General features: G+C 48.2%; 8 protein-coding genes across 8 annotated transcripts; 5 read left to right on the top strand and 3 right to left on the bottom strand.

Annotated features, from left to right (window-relative positions):
• The first annotated feature begins 3,299 nt into the window (after positions 1-3,299).
• Positions 3,300-5,642, top strand: FOBCDRAFT_215013 (SprT-like family-domain-containing protein). The gene has a single exon (XM_031173666.3). It carries the CDS (start codon positions 3,516-3,518, stop codon positions 5,613-5,615), a length of 2,100 nt encoding a protein of 699 aa, XP_031050451.2. The 5' UTR covers positions 3,300-3,515; the 3' UTR covers positions 5,616-5,642.
• A 580-nt stretch (positions 5,643-6,222) lies between these two features.
• Positions 6,223-6,926, bottom strand: FOBCDRAFT_236970 (uncharacterized protein; the record flags this gene model as incomplete). The annotated part of the gene is made up of 3 exons (XM_031173667.2): positions 6,223-6,523; positions 6,574-6,789; positions 6,850-6,926. The coding sequence occupies 3 exons, from the start codon at positions 6,924-6,926 to the stop codon at positions 6,223-6,225; spliced, it is 594 nt and encodes a 197-aa protein (XP_031050452.1).
• A 736-nt stretch (positions 6,927-7,662) lies between these two features.
• FOBCDRAFT_176799 (HIT-like domain-containing protein) lies at positions 7,663-8,500 on the top strand (the record flags this gene model as incomplete). The annotated part of the gene is made up of 5 exons (XM_059608526.1): positions 7,663-7,791; positions 7,933-8,015; positions 8,062-8,130; positions 8,182-8,274; positions 8,378-8,500. Exons 1-5 carry the CDS (start codon positions 7,758-7,760, stop codon positions 8,498-8,500), a joined length of 402 nt encoding a protein of 133 aa, XP_059464171.1. The 5' UTR covers positions 7,663-7,757.
• Positions 8,501-8,668: 168 nt separating this feature from the next.
• FOBCDRAFT_128502 (CRAL-TRIO domain-containing protein) lies at positions 8,669-10,123 on the bottom strand (the record flags this gene model as incomplete). Its single annotated transcript, XM_031173671.3, has 3 exons — positions 8,669-9,153; positions 9,201-9,342; positions 9,395-10,123. 3 exons carry the CDS (start codon positions 10,121-10,123, stop codon positions 8,669-8,671), a joined length of 1,356 nt encoding a protein of 451 aa, XP_031050456.3.
• A 426-nt stretch (positions 10,124-10,549) lies between these two features.
• On the top strand, positions 10,550-12,484 carry FOBCDRAFT_236973 (DASH complex subunit Dam1-domain-containing protein; the record flags this gene model as incomplete). Its single annotated transcript, XM_031173673.3, has 4 exons — positions 10,550-10,601; positions 11,639-12,066; positions 12,134-12,231; positions 12,283-12,484. 4 exons carry the CDS (start codon positions 10,550-10,552, stop codon positions 12,482-12,484), a joined length of 780 nt encoding a protein of 259 aa, XP_031050458.2.
• On the bottom strand, positions 12,415-13,106 carry FOBCDRAFT_15577 (uncharacterized protein). Its single transcript, XM_031173674.3, has 2 exons — positions 12,817-13,106; positions 12,415-12,746 (listed from the first exon to the last, which is right to left on the bottom strand). Exons 1-2 carry the CDS (start codon positions 13,044-13,046, stop codon positions 12,617-12,619), a joined length of 360 nt encoding a protein of 119 aa, XP_031050459.2. The 5' UTR covers positions 13,047-13,106; the 3' UTR covers positions 12,415-12,616.
• A 1,508-nt stretch (positions 13,107-14,614) lies between these two features.
• FOBCDRAFT_257165 (aconitase family-domain-containing protein) lies at positions 14,615-17,885 on the top strand. The gene is made up of 5 exons (XM_031173675.3): positions 14,615-14,859; positions 14,925-15,051; positions 15,313-15,955; positions 16,005-16,126; positions 16,179-17,885. The coding sequence occupies exons 2-5, from the start codon at positions 14,938-14,940 to the stop codon at positions 17,664-17,666; spliced, it is 2,367 nt and encodes a 788-aa protein (XP_031050460.1). The 5' UTR covers positions 14,615-14,859; positions 14,925-14,937; the 3' UTR covers positions 17,667-17,885.
• A 313-nt stretch (positions 17,886-18,198) lies between these two features.
• On the top strand, positions 18,199-19,690 carry FOBCDRAFT_215028 (uncharacterized protein). Its single transcript, XM_031173677.3, has 5 exons — positions 18,199-18,569; positions 18,625-18,762; positions 18,815-18,896; positions 18,950-19,137; positions 19,190-19,690. The coding sequence occupies exons 1-5, from the start codon at positions 18,389-18,391 to the stop codon at positions 19,402-19,404; spliced, it is 804 nt and encodes a 267-aa protein (XP_031050462.1). The 5' UTR covers positions 18,199-18,388; the 3' UTR covers positions 19,405-19,690.
• The last annotated feature ends 205 nt before the right edge of the window (positions 19,691-19,895 follow it).

Genomic DNA, 19,895 nt, shown 5'->3' on the forward strand with positions numbered 1-19,895 from the left:
CGAATAAGCTACAATCCTCAGCATGGCCAAGAGCATATCTCGTCTCGAAAAGTGGATCATTGGCTATAAAACGTTGTGAACACCTTAAAGTTACAGGGCGTGATACCCGCTAAGCCCGAAGTTCACAGCGGCAAGACCGCTGAAACTCAATTCGAATCAAAGGCACAACCATCCAACTCTCTAACGTTAAGCATTAACAGGTTCCATCAACTACTGCAATAATAAGGTACCCATCCATCCTCATCCATCGCAGCAGCCATCGTGATGCGCTGTCCCAACAGTGGATCGTCCGGGCCGTTTCCAGGTCGTCCCCTTTCGTTCCTTGCTTTCCTCTCGATAGACCCATCCATCCCATCCCATCAGAGAGGGCCATCGCCCCTAAAAGCTGGCCCGCGCCCGCGACTCGCAGTGCAAGCCAGGGGCGCTGACCAGGAGTGCCAGGGGATACGGGTCTTGATTGGTGGTTGCAAGGGGGTGGTTGGGTCTCTGTCTCTGGAGGGGGTTGGTCAGTTTGGACTCTGATTGACAGAATGGCAGGCGGATTCCTCGGATGGATGTGCTGCAGTTCAACATTCTCTCTCTCTAATGAGAGTACCTGATGGATACATGTTGCGGCAATATCTCAGCTGGCCTTGTTCTGCTCATTCCGCTGCAAGGCGTTTGTTTCTGGAGCCTCGCTTGCATGAGACCCATGAGGCGGAACCTTCTACAAGCTCGTACCTTTAAAGTACTGTTCAGAAATAGCCAGCCACGCGTCATCATTGGTACGGAGTCATTCCTTTGCGGGCCTGACAAGTGCTTGTTGCAAATCGGGCTTTTGGATGAAGCCTCCAAGGTCCACTGAGGGGCACCGGCGCCCCTGAACGGCGCATCCGAAGCTCGAGTCAATTTCTTTCTGTGGCCCGGAGTTATGGTTGGCATTGGCAATGCCTCACTTTCACTCACTGATACGAGTGCTTTAACAGAAGGGTTATCTAAATAAGAAGCACAACACCTGAGGTATCGAGGCTGCCAACCAACCTGCTTGGTTTTTGCCTCAAGCATGGGGTTAGTTTAGTTGTGTTACAGTGGCATGATGGAAGGTTGCAGTTGGTCACCCAAAGGTTAAATTCAACGAGTGGCTGAGTTATTGATTGTTCCCCAACCGCGATATCAAGGCAGAAGATGCATTAATCAAGGAAATCCCATGTATGTCTGCATATTTTCAATGATTTTTCAGGTTTGAGATTCACCAGCCATGGAACGAAGCCGTTATCAAGCTACACGTACACGTGTCTATGCCTGCAAGCTGCTGGTGCCCGTCACGGCTGCGGCCACAGCCGTAAGTAAGGACTTCGAGAAGCTTCAGCTAGTTCGTCGAATCCTCAAGCGGGGAGAACTTGAACTGCTGCGTAACCTTGTCCTCGAACTGAATATGCACGTACCCTGCTCGTCACTATCAGATGATGGCTGGTACCTCAATTCATGCTTCCTTGCCCTTAGCTCTTCCACTTATCCCAAACCTATCAAATATGAATAAAGTCATTCATTATCTGGACCATCTTTTCATTTCATGCTAATCTTCATTGAAATTGTTTCAGCCTTAAAGATGCAATCTCGATTGTTGTACCGGTAATTACGGAGTAGACAGAGGGCATTGATAAGCAAGGCCGCTTAGAAATTGAGGAGAAAAGTCAGTGGATGTCCTGCACCGTACCCATTCATTATGCAGGAACAGATCCTGCAACACGCATTTTCGTGGGTGAGAGCAAGACTGCAACGAAAACAGCTCCTTCACACGAGATGGCATGCAGCATGTAATTCAAGGGAGGTTCCGTAAAAAGAAATAGCCGATGGCAACTCAATATGTGTGCTCAGTGTTTTTCCCGCTGTAACACTGCCACGATGAGCTCGCTCTTTTTTTATCCCGTCCTGTCAGCAGCATAATTACAATCGATGACGACGCTGTACGCGGCCTATGTGATACGCCGGCCCAAACAGTAGCTCCCTTACAAGGTTATCCCTGGTAAGCTTCAGACACCGACACGATCCAACACGATCATCGATCCCCCCAAATTCTCTCCATAGAAAGCTGTGGTTCTGCTTCAATTTTTTCTCTCTATTCCCCATCTGCTGTGCTAAAGGATTAACTTTGCAGTTAGTCCAATTTCCCAATCCCAAACTGGTTCAACGGGCCCGTGTCCACCACGCTAGAAAGGGAATCGTCTTGTTGCGACTGGTTTGATGTTTAGGATTCTTGCAGGAACTGCTCCGAAATATTCAAGTTTCTGTTGTCAAGATAAGCCGGCGTCCCGCCACCCGCTGACTAGCAGTAGCCGGGGACGACATTGGGTATAAATTATTGTGCATGGCTTCTAGAGATGATGCCTATAGCTTGATATCGGCGATAGACCGTGATTGACCTGCAGGTTAATTCAATAAACAAGATGATCCTGGCCGTAGATGACCATCAGCAATGTGACACGCACGACAACACGGCTGCTGTACCGAGCCAGCTAATAATGATCTATCGACAACCGATTGATGATCACCGCATGGAGTGAGCTCTATCATTGACCACCCGAAGTGATATGCAACTTTTGGCGGAGACTTCTGAAAATGGCCACCTCCTTTTTTTCATGTTCCCACTCGTTGGCGCTTCATACAGTCTGGCAATGGAATCGCGTCTAGTTCGTTAGTTAGCCTCGCACCTCTTTGTTTCTTCGTCATGGCTTCCACTCTTCAACTGAATCTGTTCTAATAATATGGCTGATTAATTAAAAATACGTCATGTTTCTACCTCAACGATGTGTTTCACATAGCAGAAAGCCATAAGTCGAGTCTTAGAATACTCATTATGAAGTACTGTAAAAGGGTTAATTTCTCAGAGGTTAACCTATACCCATCGCCTCTTAGGTCTCAGCAACTGGCATTGAAAATTTGCCAAGGGACTACGACACAAGCGAGCACCAAAAATAAGCATGTCAAGTTTCCCGCTCATCCGGCTCGGGCTTCTCGTTCCGATATTAAATTGTCAATACTAGCTTCGTGTTCTAGAATTGCGAACGAAGCCGCTTAGTCAATTCGATACTTGTAGGTATGAAAAGTGTCTCACATTGCCAATTACATCTGGCACAAATCTATCAAATAATTACCCATCGTGAGCCCGTGTCTTGTGTGTTTCGCATCCCGATCCATACACAATAGAAGTTGATGGGTGTCACGTGTACTCGTGATTCCACATTCCAATATGGGTCTGTTGCCGTGCCAACGTGGTGGCTCTTTACTTTGAGTTCCAACCTTTGACATGTAGATTTATAGAAGACTCAAGTTTTACTACAGCCATCATGCATTCAAGCTAAACCGTTTTATGCCACAAAAGTTATCGTCTCCAGGTCATCGCATACCTATACAAACATCACCTAACGAAAAGTATCACTCTATATCCCCACATGCCATTGACAACGCAAGAAACACCCCTCGACCAGCATATGCCATAGCTTAAGCCTCTTCGCCTGCGACTCAACACATCCACTATGGCAAGACTGGCAGACATTTATCCCTCCAGTGACGATGACTTACCTGATCTGAAAACGCTTATTCGGAAACCAAGCACCCGAGCAACAAAGACAACTACGCCAACACCTTCAGTTAGCAAGCCTACGATTCCTAAGACTACTTCCAATGTTGAAACCCGACGTGTGCGACGTCTTGGAGAGCCAAATCAAGTCGCTGCCAACCCGCTCTTTCAGAAATGGAACTCGGAAGAACATGAAAGCACAAGTGGTGGTCGACGGAGCAAGTCAAGGGCTGCAAGTCATGAGAAGAAGCCATCACGACAAACGACCCCAATCGACGAACTTTCTTCATATTCAGAATCCGAATTTGGCTCTGAGACTGAGAAGGACATGCCGCAGTCTCGACAACGGCCAAGAAGGAGGAGAAACCAGAGGGTTGTGGAAGATTCTGATGACGAGAGCGATGAGAACTATGAATCCGAAAAGGAAACAGTCTTGACAAGGGTTCGACGGCTTCAGAAAACAAAGACAAGTACGGTGACAATACCTACTCTGGAGATTCAAAAGCCGAAACCAAGTATTCATTCTGGGACCAAGTCAAAGGCGTTGCTTTTTGCACGAGAGATTGATACCGATGCTGAAAGCCAAGTGAGCCAGGAGGATGAGAAAGCAGAAGAGCCAAGTATCTATCAAACTGCAGACGAACATTCTGACTCTGCCTCAGAGTTGTATTGGTTGAATGACTCCCCTGAGCCCCCGACAAGGAAAGGGGCAAGATCCTTGAGTAGCCAGCCATCAAAGACCGTTGGCACCAGGGAGCGTATCCCATCAATTAAGAATGCTCCAACTCTTCAACCAAACCACTCTACAAGCATTAGCAATGAAAAGACCCGCGATATTGCCAAGAATACTGCTTCAAGTAAAGAGGTTGCTGGGTCCAGGAAGACTAGCCAAAGTGGGAAACGACTTGCTTCAGGGACGACCACTACCTCGGACCTTGCAGACACACTATCTAAGCTGCGGCTACAGCTCGAGGACCTTTCAGATGAGGAGAGCAGAGTATCGAAGATAGACGAGTTCACCACACCACCTAGTACTCCTCCTAAAGTATCCAAGCCAAGAGGACTTGCATCACCAAGCAAGAAAATACAGATCCCCAAGACGCCCCATCGTCCAAGTATGGATGCCTTTTGGAACCAGGACTTTGTTAACGATTGGAACGACCAGCACTCGCCACGCAAGCTCATCCTCCCTCCCGTTACCAAGAGTCCCCGCAAGGCGAGCCCAAAGAAAGAGCCTAAGAAGGAGACCAAGAAGTCCTTTGAATCTAGAAAACATGCACTGGCCGAGAGCTTTCTAGCCGAACTCGATCTCGAGATCACACAGGGCAGAATTGCCAAGCTTGCTGAGTCCACAGGTGGTGTCAAGCTCGTTTGGACAAAAACACTTAATACGACGGCTGGGCGAGCAAGTTGGCGTTGTGAGACTATTAGGACGACACGCAAGGCAGAAGACGGCCAGCCCATTAAGATATTCAAACATCATGCATCAATCGAACTTGCCGAGAAGGTCATTGATGACGAGAATCGCCTACTCAATGTCATGGCACACGAGTTTTGCCATCTCGCCAACTTCATGATCAGTGGCATAACGACAAATCCTCACGGCCGAGAGTTCAAGGCTTGGGCGGCCAAGTGCTCAGCTAAGTTTGGTGATCGCGGCATCCAAGTGACGACCAAGCACAGTTACGAAATCGACTTCAAGTACGTTTGGGAGTGTGAAGAATGCGGAGCTGAGTACAAGCGGCACTCCAAGAGTATTGATACCCAGCGATATAAATGTGGGACGTGCAAGGGCAACTTGAAGCAGACCAAGCCAGCACCAAGAGGAGCAGCAGCAGGCAAAGCACCGAGCCGATATCAGGCGTTTGTGAAAGAGCAGATGGGTGTGGTCAGAGGAGAGAACCCGGGCAGTCCTCAGAAGGTGGTCATGAAGCTCATTGCAGAGAAGTGGGCGAAGCAAGAGGGTGGTAAGACTGGAAGCAAAGTGGTTAGCAAGCTGGGACTTGAGAGTGTTGTTGACAAGATGGTTGATCTAACTATTGAGGCTGAAGCATAAATGCATAACTAGGAGTTTGTTTGTCTATACCCATTCAATATTACCATTTACGTGTATGAGTTCACTGAATTCATCTGCGCCTTCACTCACCTACGAAGCTGCCTGTCAAAATCCAGACTATAAGATATCATATAACATATCTAGGAACAAATACTCTCCAGTCTACAGAGACACTGCCTTCATTACCCTCATGGAAGCTCATCGATTACCTTGTATATCAACCAGACAAACTTTCAAGAAATTAGAATGAGAGTGTGTATATAGCCACTGAACGTTGCAAATGCAGACACAATTCGAGTTTGATCTTATCAGCCAGTAGTTTCTCGAACATTGTAGAGCTTCCCAAGCTACACCTGGTTAAATGCTCGTCAACATGGCCCTCTATCATGACGTCTCGTCATATTCATCTAAAAGCAGCTCATGAGTCTACTTATTTTTGCATGCTAGAGAACCATACTTGTCGTGTCCATAATTGTATATTCATCCATCGACAAAGAAAACGGGTCATAAGTCGTGGTAGTCATCTCATGATATCCTAGCTCTTTCCTGCTGCATCCCCCTTACCCTGAATATGCTCTCCATTCACTTTTAACAAACTTCAACTACTTTAAGCTTCACCAAAGAGGCCCCAGTCCTTGATCTTAAATGTTGACCAGATAGTAGCAGAATACTCAACGGCAGCACCGATGAGCTTACCCTGACGTCCCAGTTCAAGATCAACCTCCGCCTCGTCGTACTCTCCCTTGATATGAGGCACATTGATTGTGATGAGAATATCAGTCTTGGCCTTCTCGAGCCGCAAAAGAGTTAGGATGATAGCGGTGAAATCGGGCGCAGATGTTGAGTCGCGGGACTGGTTCACACGAGGAGTCTGTGTGGAAATAAGTGTGTAGGCTGGAGTACCAGGTCTACAGATATCAGTAACTGTCACTTCCAGAAGGCATCTGAGACAACATACTCTAGATTCGAGAACTCAGTCTCGGCAGTGTTCCAGATCTTGACGGTATCGATATCCGACCCAACCATATCTTCAAGATGAGTTGTCATGGCACGACCATCAACCTCAGGACCTGAGCCAGAGCCTCCAACACGCTCTGTGATGTCGAAGATGATGCTGGTGAAACCATCCTGATCGATCCAGACTTCTTGGTTATCGGGAACTTGTCGCAACTTGCTGCAGCGCATAGAGTCAGCACAAGGAAAGGTTTAGGCGCAAAGGGCAATGAGGACGAACCTGACGTCGGCGAACTTGGCGGGCAGGTCACAAGTGATTGCGCCGCCAAAGAGAGGCGTGTTGATGTATTCAGGCATTTTGTTTGAGTAAATGCGATGTATATGGCTTGGAATCTGTACGTTCGTCGCAAACTCAAAGGTGTCGATCGTACTATGTAGGTACCTAGCTAAGGAACAGTCGGCGGCGAAAGTTGGAGTATATATGCTTCGGAGGGTCAAGCTCGTGACTCGTACGGGAACAGCAAATCTTGGTAAAAGTGCTACAAGGTAGAAACTGGGCGCCTGAAAGTGGGCGAAGAGTGATGGATCATGGGTTGGTACGGGTATGCCTTGGGAGCACAGGGAGTTAGTTCTAGGTACCTTATTGTGTTTGGAGGGGCTGAGGTGACCCCGCCGAGATGGGGATGACGTAAAAATCAAGGCGCAGAAGCCTCTCAGAAAAACGGGTATGAAAGCTATTAAAAAGCCCAAAAAGAGCTTCGGTGGTCTTAAAAATGCCAAAAACAAAAGACCGACTGAGATGCTACACTATTAAATGCATTTTGATCCGAGAAAGTAGCAAAAATCAAAATTCGAATCTAGAGTCTCTAGACGAATGGTTTCCAAAGATTAGGTGAATGGAGTCTGTTGGGCCAATCCCACGGTCACATCTGGTAAAAGGCAAGAGGTGAGTTCGATGGGAGGTCCCACTCCGAAAGAAAGCAGTGCAATTTGGACTTATATACCCTCAATTTAAGCGCAACAGCCAATCAAAGCTCACACCAGCTGCCCCTCATAGCTCCAAGCTGCACCTCGCTCAGTGTTACCTCATGTAATCTGATCCTTCAATTGACAATTGAACTTCAACTTGTTCTCTGATTCTTTTTTTTTTTCCATTAATTTTCAACAACTAAACAACTTCACACCAAAATGTCCTCCTGCATTTTCTGTCGCATCATCAAGGGTAAGAGAAGGGGGAAGCATGGTGGTTGAATGAGTAAAAGAGTATGCGGGGAGTTGCCGAGGGGAGAGTATGTTGAGGGTGTTCATCAGCTCTTTTGTCTAACTCCTGGTCTTCATGTAAGCTAACTTGGTCCTTAATTAGGTGATATCCCCTCTTTCAAGCTATTTGAGAGCGACAAGACTCTCGCTTTCCTTGATATTGGTCCTCTCAGCAAGGGCCACGCTGTACGTTCTCAACAGCTCACGTCATGAACCCACTGACAAGATGTAGCTTGTCGTTCCCAAGCACCACGGTGCTAAGTTGGCCGATATTCCTGACGATCACCTCACCGAGATTCTGGTAAGTACTGGAGCGTTAGTGATCAATACTCAAGTCTAATTATGTTCATAGCCTGTTGTCAAGAAGATTGTCAACGCGACTGGTGCCACCGATTACAATATCCTCCAGAACAATGGCCGCATTGCTCATCAAGAAGTTGACCATGTAAGTCTATCATACTAAGTCTACGGTATAACGAAACTAACATAATCCTAGGTTCACTTCCATATGGTAACATGATTAAGCCTGAATTATCGTTGAGCTACAGCTAACAAGTATTCAGATCCCTAAGCCCAACGAGACCGAGGGCCTCGGCGTCAAATGGCCTACAAAGCCTGCTGATATGGAGCAGCTCAAGGCTTACTGCGAGGAGCTCAAGGCCAAGATCTAAAGAGCTTCGATATACGCATATGCGATAGTGTCCAATTGGGAGATTGGGGAACTGGTTCATGAAGAGCCCTTCTAGTATTATTGTCCGGTTACCAGGTACCATCCTGCGCCCGCCAAATCAACCTGATTATCTACAATCCAAGTCCCTTTTGTGCGTCATACGTCTCGTCTAGTCTAGGTCATCAGCAGAAGTGCTGGCTCCCGCAGCAGCCAGTGGCTTGAGCGAGTACCAGTCAGTCTTGCCATCGCTCTGTATCGCACCCTGTCTGTCGTAGAGTGTTCGTGCTCGGATGTATGGGTCGAGATTCCAGTAATCCTCCCTGAGAAGTTTGGCAATCTTCTCTCGCTCAGCCTTGAGTTGTTTGCCCTGCTCACCATCAGGATGACGGATCCATTCCCTAGTTGTATGCTCGAATTTCTTGACCAACTCTTCACGGTCAGTCAAAAGACGATCCCGGGTTTGCGTATCCTTCATCTTGTCATTTTCGCCAGCAATAGGCTCGATGTACTTGTACTCCCAGTTCTCATCGCCTTCAAGCTCCTTGATCAGATGGTCTGGAGCGATGAACTCCTCGAGTTCGGCCCGGTTGTTAGTGAAGTGAACCTTGGCTGCCACCACAGGGTCAAGCCAGCCACGGATGACCTTCCAGATACCTTATTACGAGTCAATATTTATCTTCGCTTTGAAAACAGCAACATACCTTGGAAAAGCCAGGGGGCTTTGTGCACCAGGACAGCACCTAGAGACTCGGGATAGTTGGCCTCGAAGCACTTAATCATGAACTTAACAGGTGTGTAGTCCATGTTGGCCATAGAGAAGCCAGTCATGTCGAAAACGATGCACTGCGTTTGCATGTCAGTGTTTTGCTCTGATATCTAGACCACGGGTACTTACAGCTGTATCAACAGGAGGTTGGAGTGTCATCCGAGCTGTCTCAATAATGTAGACTGTGTACTTTTCCAAGCTTTCTTCGCACTCTTGCCCAGCCTTGTGCAGGCGAACCCGGACAACACAGATAGGTCGGCCTTGCTTGTCAGTGCCGTGCAGGAAACTCTTACCCATTCGGAGTTGCTTCATCATGTCGGCGCTAACTTGCTTAGTAGGAGAGTCGGTCTTCTCATCCTCAACCGCAAAGGCATCTCCGTTCTTCATGATTTCAGAGTCCACCTTCATGTCGTTATGCCTCCAATGCATAGTGGATACCAACATGACGAGAGCCTTCTCGACATCCCACTTTCGTGCTCTGAGAAAGCGTAGAACAAGGGCATCAGGGTGATCGTGCTTCACCATAGACCATATCGTGTGTCGAATTGTTTCAGGGGACTCGTTGGCCAAAGTCTCATGGAATTGTTTGGTTTCATTGTACTTGTCCTCTTCAGCGGAACCTTCAGTTGGTGTCGAAGTACCAGATTTGCCTTTCTTGAACATGCCAAATCCTCGCTTCTTCTTCGGATCAGCCTCTGCTGGACTCGCCTCCTCTTTTTGGGGCAAGAGGTTGGCACCAGCGCTCTCGTCATCGGCCACGCCAGTGAGTTGGAAGACAGCAGTCCATAGCTTGCGAAGCTTCTCCTCTTGCTCAGGAGTCAGGTTCCCCGGGCGCCCAGGGGGTGATTGGAAAGACATGATCTCGAACTCTTCTTCGAACTCTTCTGGTGGGGTTTGGTTGCTGGGGCTTCCTGCAGGCCAAGCTGATATAGCAACAACAGCCGTAATGACTGCTACAGCTACAACAACCGAGTAAAGCGAGTTGGCCTCAAGGGGAAGTTTGCTACTTGGATTTGAGTCGGTTTTGCTGTATAATGTCCGTTTGATGACAATTGAGTGAGTGAGGTTCCTTGAACCTGTGAGATATCTCGCAGAAGCGATACTCCTGGCAGATGCAGGGGTTCCTCGTGAGTTGGTAAGGGGTAGTCTCAGTAAGCTGGAAGAAAGGACAGATGACCGTAGCTGGAGGTGGCGCGAAAGTGGCTGAGAGGAGTATTTAAGAGGGCTATACGAGCATATGTTCCGTCCCAGTTGAGTCCTCATAGGTAAAGGGTTGAGAAAGATATGTCAGATTTGCAAATGCGTACACATACGCCGCAAAAACCAAAGTTGGTAGGTAAATCAATGTCGTCGTTTATGGGGATTTTTAGAATGCGGGACACCCTTTCTTGGCGTCGTATTGGCTCCACAGATCCTCGACGTTGCTTTGCAGGTACAAAAGCAAGAACAATCCACTGACAGGCCTCAAGGAATGACCATGAAGATATGAATCGTTCGGATTTTTCACAGGATGGTACGAGCGTAATAAAACATAATAGTCTGTTGATGCTCAAGGTGTGTTCGGAGCTTGCAAGACTCCGGTTCCCGCGGATGGAGAGTGGATGGATCAATTATTGACGTAGGGCATTTGTTAGTGTTCGGAGTACTCGGGAACAAAGATTGGAGGCCTATTATTGAAGTTGGCGTTGTTCTGTCACGCACCTCAAGAACCTCAATTATGATGTCTTGAACAAAATATAACACAACATCAAGACTATGGCCAGCAGAGAAATTAGCAAGAGTTTTTGAAAATAATTGACAACAAGGTACGTTACTGCTTAGAACTACTTTGAACAAATGTGAACGTGATGTGAGCGTGGCTGTGCTCTACCCTACAGAGCTAGCTAACAGCTTGAAGACAAAGAATCCTGCGATATCCCACGGTCAAGGGGCCCCATGTCTCACAGTCGATGTAAAATGAATGTTCCTAACACGGCAGTGTTCTTTGCCAAAGTCTTCCTATAATGAGCTTTACTTTATTCGGTATCCGTACCATATCGTATGTCTTCGTCATGTCTGCCCCTGAGTGGAAGACTGCTCACGCGACACGACAAATACGTGGATAGTAGGGCGATTGGAAAACATAATGACCACCATGCCTGATATATGATGAGTTCTAGAAAATATTATGTTGACAGAACAAAAGTATGTAAGACTCGAGACCAACTGATATCGAAATCAGGCATGATGTAAAGTACATGTGATGCTATCTGGACAATAGAAACGTCGTGGGGAAAGCCACACGGACTGGGAGCCACATCTTGGAACGAATTGCGGGGCGCCACATCAGACTTCCATCCAATGTTTGTTGACTTTCGTACAACTCAACTTCAGGTCGCGATATCAAATACGCGGATTGCATTACCCAGTACGCCGAGCCACGAATACACGAAATAATACACAAAAACAGAACAGCGAATGCGAAATACAGCATACACGTTGCCAAAATGTCGACTACACCTCTCGATCCCGGCAAACGCTCAAATTCTCGTTCCCGAACGTCACGACCTACCACCCCGCTGCGACCTTCATCCCGATCATCCTTTCGCGAGTCCGCGCGAGGTGCTGGAGAGCATGATGCGCCATTTCCGCTGAATGCATTTGAGCCAGCCTTCGCTGAGCTTTCCGATGCCATGGCCGACCTCGAAGCGAACATGATGCACTTTCAGCTTATGCACGAGAGTTTAGCGAGATTCAGCGAATCGTTCGCGAGCTTCCTTTATGGCCTGAACATGAATGCCTTCTGTGTTGATTTCCCAGAGGTATGTCTATCGAAGCTATCCGTATCGGATATGTACGGTTTTGTAATTCTAAGACTTATTCTTGCAGGGACCTGTTCCAGAATCTTTCCGCAGAGACAGAACTCAACCAGAACAACCCGCTGTGACCCCATCAAAATCAGAGGCTGATGCAGAAATGACGTTCATGTAAGTCCTTCTTTTTAAAAACCTTTATTGGCTCTTTTAACTAGCCTCTAGGACCACTGACACGTCCTTTGTCGAGAATCCACCTACTACCACCAAGTCTTCCAAATTCACCACACCAGAGCCTCCAAAACGACAATCACGTCTCCCTGCTGCTCCCGGTCGAGGAACATCGTCTCGGGGAAGATCGACTCGCGGTGTTGGACGTAGCCGGCCTAGTGGACTGGCCAGAGCGCGCGGTCGAGGTGTCAGGTGAATATTATCGGGATATCGACAGAAATATTCCAAAACGCCATTTGCAATGTCAAAAATCAAGCCCAGCTCCGATGCGCCCTAGGATTTTATATCCCCCTTTTAGCGTGCTATGAAGAATTTTATCGGACATGATTTAGGCGTCCATGGCAAAATCGTTATCTTGGTCGACAAATGTGCGCTTTCGGTCGCCGTTGTCTGTTCGCAAGCCGACGGCAGCTTCGGCCTCCTGTTGAGTGTATGGTCCTTCGGCGATCTGCTTGACTCTAGTGGGGAGTTAGTACACATGTCAGAATAGACAAATATATACCCATTGCGAGTCACTATGTGACATACCTTCTCTTATGAGGCTTTCCCTTTTGATGCGAGACCAGAGTAGCATCCGTATCGAACCATTTGGAGCACTCAACACAGTAGTGACGCCCAAGGCCGGGAAGGTCCTCAGCAGCCTTTGTCTCCATGAATTGCTTCAGATGCTTGGGTGACATGAGGTCGGCCTTGACCTGGTCGACGTCTCGAGTCTTGCGCCTTGTCTTGGTGATTGTTTTCTTGTTTGTGACACCCATCTTTGCGGTGACTTGAACGGATGCGATTCTTGGAGTATGCTATTCCAGATTGTGATATTGGTATCTTCAAGCTAGGCGGTCGTGGAGGTTGGCGATTTTCGAAAAAAGTTCTGGTGGGGCTGACCCGATAAGGTGATAAGCCGGATGCGGGACACTACAGCCACAGGTTGAATCTGACCACGGCACGATGTCACGACCATTTCGAGCCGGAGACAAAACAAGGCATGTTCTGCGACTCAGAAAACAATTTCGAGAAACTATGAGTAGAAATAGAAGGAAAATAACGAAATAACGAAACAATAAAACAGAACAAAGTAAATAAGAAGTCTACAAGATGAAAGCCCCCAAGTATCACTTGTAATCTTCTGACAACAACTAACATCTAAGCAATAGGCCAAGGGAGCATCATTGTAGATAGATTTGTAGAACGGAATTGTGACCAGCTTTACTTTTTTCTTGTAGAGTTCTTCGTTCTCTGACACTTAGTTTCATTCTAATGTTTTATCATGCTTGAATAGAAATTTCATTTAGTCAATCAGCTTTCAACCTCCCATAAAAATTGAGATATGCTGTCACATGCCCAGCCTGCCAGCTTGTTCAGCCATCATATGGGAATTGGACGGGCTTGGTGATACCCGGCGGATAGCGGGTCTGGGGTCACCGGCTCCGGGATCAACGATCGGCAAAGAGCAAGTTAGACTTCAAGCTCGAAGGGACGAGAAGAAGGATGCTTGCACGGCTAGATGGGCGTTTGCATAGCCGTCAGCGCTATAGAATTTGCGATAGTATTGATCGGCTCCCAGTGCTCCATTAGTATTGTGGGTTACAACGCAGAGAGTTCGTGATGTGGCTTAAAGGTGGACAAGAGTCTACAATCGGCTCCAAGAACGGATATGAAGATTATAATCGCCTCAGTTATCATTGGACAATACATATCAACTGGGCGGTCTGCGGCATGACATTTGGCAGAACCACAATTGGGGTGTGTATACAAGGGCATAGGGGGTTGGGGTTTGGTGAAAAGCTTCACATTCCCCCTCGTTCAAGCGCTACCCCAAATTCCCTCAAGCGCTCGCAGATGAAAATTGAATTCCGAAAAACAGTGTTTGAAGCAAAAAAAGATCGGTGACCGAGCATCACGACCTCGGAGGATCGCATGTGCGAAGGGATATGTCCGTTCAGCGGCGACCGAAGGTAAAGCCGCTGGCCCGAGGAACTGTAGCGATTAAACCCTGTGAAGCGAGTCAGAGTTTTGGCCAACCAGAGAGCATCTTTTGTCATTGATTGTGAGGTTCCGGGGCATGATGGACGCCTAGACCGTTTCGGGGCCCACGATGCGGAAATTACATCATGGTCCGGGGCTCACGCCGTAACGGGTGCCCGCAAGACCGAGGTAACAGCAACTGCCTCGCAACCAGAGGAAAAAAAGAGAATCAAATCGTGGCTTCTGTGGAAGAAGATGAATACTATGTATAAGATGAGAATGATGTTGATAGAATAATATATAAAACAAGACTGTAATACAATGAGATGATGTAGTTGAAAGCTCTACAACACTTGATAACGATTTAAATCCAAAAAATACATAAACTTTACGTCCGTTTCTTGCTTGAGCTAAATTATAAAACCCAATTGCTGCATTAACCCAGATAAACACATGACCGGCTGAGGAGCATAAAATCCTTACCTGCTCGGCAGCACATTCCCCCACCTTCTTCCTTCAACCCACCCGAAAAGCTTCAACTTCTTCAGTTGAACATTCGCAATTCCCCTTCAAGCATACATCGAGTCACTCATCGACCGATATTGGGTCGTAAGTCAATTACAATACCCAACCGTCGTCGTTAATCACTCTTTGCTAACGAGAGTCCCTCACAGCACCATAGTCGCAATGCTTGCTACACGCCAGGTTCTGGGCAACATGTCCCGGAGCCGCGCCCTTGCTGGCGCTGCCTCTGGCTTCCGCCGCATGGCCACAGTCTCAGATAGCCCTCTGGACAAGAAGGTAAGCTTCAAACCAATTGCATTGCTGTCTCTTGATTCCATGACCCGAAGCTTCATTACTTCTCTTTGCACTACCATTCAGACGCCAAACGTCATGGCGCATGGGTCAGTTCGGCTGCCAATCCACCGGCAATGCCGAGGCCTGAACCGCGCGACTTATAGCTCAATGGCAACGAGAGAATATGAAGCCCGGGTTGTGGACTCAGGAAGATGCAAGATATGAGATTTGGGAACAATTGTGCTAATATGCCTCGCTGGACAGGTCCGACAGAACAACTGGGAGGAGGGTAACTACATCAACTACAAGAAGATGTCCGAGAACCTCGACATCGTTCGTGCTCGTCTGAACCGACCTCTGGCCTACGCTGAGAAGATTCTCTACTCTCACTTGGATGACCCTCACGGCCAAGACATCCAGCGTGGCAAGAGCTACCTCAAGCTGCGACCTGACCGTGTTGCTTGCCAGGATGCCACCGCGCAGATGGCTATCCTTCAGTTCATGTCCGCCGGCATGGACAAGGTTGCCAACCCCACCACTGTCCACTGTGATCACTTGATCGAAGCCCAAGTCGGTGGTGCCAAGGATCTTGCCCGCGCTATTGACATCAACAAGGAGGTCTACAACTTTCTTTCTACTGCCTGTGCCAAGTACGATATCGGTTTCTGGAAGCCCGGCTCTGGTATCATTCACCAGATTCTCCTCGAGAACTACTGCTTCCCTGGTGGTCTTCTTATCGGTACTGATTCTCACACTGTCAACGGTGGTGGTCTCGGTATGGCCACCATTGGTGTCGGTGGTGCCGATGCTGTCGATGTTATGGCCGACCTCCCCTGGGAGCTTAAGGCCCCTAATGTTATTGGTGTCAAGCTCACTGGTCAGCTCAACGGCTGGACTGCTCCTAAGGGTAAGGATGACCTCTCACTTTTTTTCTTGACTTTGCTGACATTCTTCAGATATTATCCTGAAGGTTGCCGATATCCTCACTGTCAAGGGTGGTACTGGTGCTATTGTTGAGTACCACGGTCCTGGTACCGACGCTATCTCTTGTACCGGTATGGCCACCATTTGCAACATGGTAAGTAACTCTTGTTCCGTCATAAACAGAATTGTTGGCTGATATTCTCCAGGGTGCTGAAATCGGTGCCACCACCTCCGTCTTCCCCTTCAACGACCGCATGTACGACTACCTCGCCGCCACCAAGCGAAAGGAGATCGGTGACTTCGCCCGCCAGTACGCCCACGGCCTCAAGCCCGACGAGGGTGCCGAGTACGACCAGCTCATCGAGATCAACCTCTCCGAGCTCGAGCCTCACATCAACGGTCCCTTCACTCCTGATCTGGGTACTCCTATCTCCAAGTTCAGCCAGGCTGTCAAGGAGAACGGCTGGCCTGAGGAGCTTAAGGTCGGTCTTATCGGATCTTGCACCAACTCCTCTTACGAGGACATGACCCGTGCTGCTTCCATTGCCCGTGATGCCCTCAACCACGGCATCAAGGCCAAGTCTGCTTTCACTGTCACCCCCGGTTCCGAGCAGATTCGCGCCACTATCGAGCGTGATGGTCAGCTCCAGACCTTCGAGGAGTTCGGCGGTATCGTCCTTGCCAACGCCTGTGGTCCTTGCATTGGTCAATGGGACCGACGCGACGTCAAGAAGGGTGAGGCCAACTCTATCATCTCTTCTTACAACCGTAACTTCACTGGCCGAAACGACGGTAACCCCGCCACCCACTCTTTCGTCGCCTCTCCCGATCTGGTCGTCGCCATGACCATTGCCGGCTCCCTCCACTTCAACCCTCTCACCGATACCCTGAAGGACAAGGACGGCAAGGAGTTCAAGCTTGCTCCTCCCACCGGCGATGGTCTCCCCAGCCGAGGCTACGACCCCGGCCAGGACACCTACCAGGCTCCTCCCAGTGACCGTGCCAGCGTCACTGTCGATGTCGCCCCTACCTCCGACCGTCTCCAGATCCTGACTCCCTTCCAGCCTTGGGATGGCAAGGATGCTAAGGACATCCCTATCCTCATCAAGGCCAAGGGCAAGACCACCACTGACCACATCTCCATGGCCGGTCCCTGGTTGAAGTACCGTGGTCACCTTGACAACATCTCCAACAACATGTTGATTGGTGCCATCAACGAGGCCAACGGTGAGGCCAACAAGATCAAGAACGTCACCACTGGTGAGTGGGGTGCTGTCCCTGCTGTCGCCCGTGACTACAAGGCCAAGGGTATCAAGTGGGTTGTCATTGGTGACTGGAACTATGGTGAGGGTTCTTCCCGAGAGCACGCCGCTCTTGAGCCCCGTCACCTTGGCGGTCTTGCCATCATTACCCGATCTTTCGCCCGTATCCATGAGACCAACCTGAAGAAGCAGGGTATGCTTCCTCTTACCTTCACCGACCCTGCCGACTACGACAAGATCCGACCTGATGACAAGGTCGATGTCCTCTGCACTCAGCTCGCCGTTGGCAAGCCCCTTCCCCTTGTTGTCCACCCCGCCGACGGCAGCCCATCTTTCGAGATCCCTCTGTCCCACACCTTCAACGAGGCCCAGATCGAGTGGTTCAAGAACGGCTCTGCCCTGAACACCATGGCCAAGGCCACCAAGAACTAAAGAAGGAATGAAGTAAAGTAAAGAAGAGCAAATTGATATTTTGGGTCACATACGGCGTACATCCTGATGTTCTCGATTGGGTTTCGAGGGCAGACAGTAGAGGGGCTTTTCAACGGACGGTATATGTCTAAAATGTTGAGCGCCCATGTCTTTTACATATTTGTAGCAAAGGAATAGCCATGCTTTCATTAGTTGTAACAAAATTCTAACTGTTCAAATACCTCTTGTTTAAAAGTGACGCTTCTGCTTCATTTACGATAGGCAATAGTGATATCTGGTATCGATCCATCGTGCCAGACTGTTTAGATACGAAGCCCGAGCAGTTTTGTAAACGTCTCTTCAGACTCCTAATTTTCTGATGCTGGCTACATATAGTACCTTAAGCATTCTGAACTCCGTGTTATAAGTCCCAAAAACAACTACATCTCTCAGCTTTCATGTCAACTGTGGCCGTGCATTGATCACGTGCTGGGGACAACTCAACAGCCACACTTCGACCTAAGGGTCAAGGGTCCGTTGTCCAGTTTGACTTGCCATCGTCCTGCGACTGTTTCTCAGGGCGTGGAAGTGATTTGCGATTTCAACCGGTTTTTTTCTTATTGTCAAGAAACTCGTATTAGTTCTCTTACTTCTATCTTATTATCCCCTCCGTGTCGTCGGTCCTTTCATTCCTTTGTAACGGTGATCATCCGGCTGCTCCGAGCAGCTCGAATCTATTAGACATGCGACCCCGTCTCCAGAACTTCAACGCTTTACGAGCCCGATCATATCTGACACGGTTGCCACTATTCACACGACTTATCATTGTTGCTATTGTTGCTCTCTCGATCGCATCGCTGCAATCAGTATGGAACCTGCGAGAATGGGGCGCCCTCATCCCTGAAGAGATTAGCATTACAAATGGTACTACCAAGCGATATTGAATCTTTGCGCATTTGCTAACTAGACTTGTTCAAAGCATATCGGTTGTCGACATTCCCGTTAATACACCTTAACATTATCCATGCTATCCTTAACCTCGCGGCGCTTACTCCTCTCATGGAGCGATTCGAGAACGAACATGGCACCTTAACATCCCTTGCTTTGTTCTTTGGACGTAAGAAACTTCAGAAATGCTGAAGGACTATGGATTGACTCGTTTTATTTAGCCCTGACATCGATACCGGCTGTCATGTACGTTCTGATCGAACGATATGTATTCCACGTAAACCATGGCGTTCTAGGAGCGAGGTACGGCGACAAGGAAATTATTAGACAGGAACTTAAGCTAACATTTGTTCTAGCATGTGGGTATTTACTCTACTGGCGATGGAGTCTATTCAAACATACAAAACCAACCCTCATTTCGTTGTCGGTACTGTCCATATCCCAACGTGGACTACCCCCTTAATCATGTGTATGGTTGTGAGAGCACTGGTACCTGGTACTAGTCTTCTAGGCCACCTATGTGGAATTGCAATTGGATACGTTGGTAAGTCTCATAGTCATGGTCATAGTCGAAAGGATACTGATAATTGGAATAGCTGGCTTCGGGTATGCCAAGCTACTCGCCCCCCCTGAATGGGGTCTTCGATGGGTCGAGAATCGACTCAACCTCCTCAAGATTCTCCCTCACTATGTCAGCATCGACAAGACGACATATGGCCGATTTGGCGTTTTGCCCACGACCAACCGCCCTGGTCCCAGTGGCAGCGCGGCGACGGAGCTCGTTGGTACAACCCAGCGTCTCGGACCTTGAACGAGCGTACATGGTACGCGTGTACTTTTGTGTAACTGTAATGGTACGGAAGTGCTTGTTGAACGCTCTTTTTCGAATTGTACTATAGAAAGGGCATTTCATTTTTCGTGGAGTCTCTCTTGCGTTAGGGATTGGCGTAGCGATTAAAAGCAAAGGAATGAATGGACGTCCGGACGGGCTCATCTAGCTGGTCATGATCCTTTCTGCTATGAACTGTTTTAGGTATTATTATAATGGATGAAGCGATAATAAAGGTAGAGGATGAAGATTGTTTCAGTTGTCATGATGGTGCATGCATTGGCATTTCTTTATGATGTATCTACTCTTGCAGTGAGGTCTTGATTCCATTATGATACCGTATGCCAGAAATAGGGGATAATTCATGTCTGGACACTATATTGAAGTACTAATGTTAAGCTTGATTCTAATCTCAACGACTGTTTGATGCTATAGCTCTCGATCGACATGAACCCCCAGTAGCCGCATAGACT

Source organism: Fusarium oxysporum, chromosome II, assembly GCF_013085055.1.
Source record: "Fusarium oxysporum Fo47 chromosome II, complete sequence".
Lineage (NCBI taxonomy): Eukaryota > Fungi > Ascomycota > Sordariomycetes > Hypocreales > Nectriaceae > Fusarium > Fusarium oxysporum.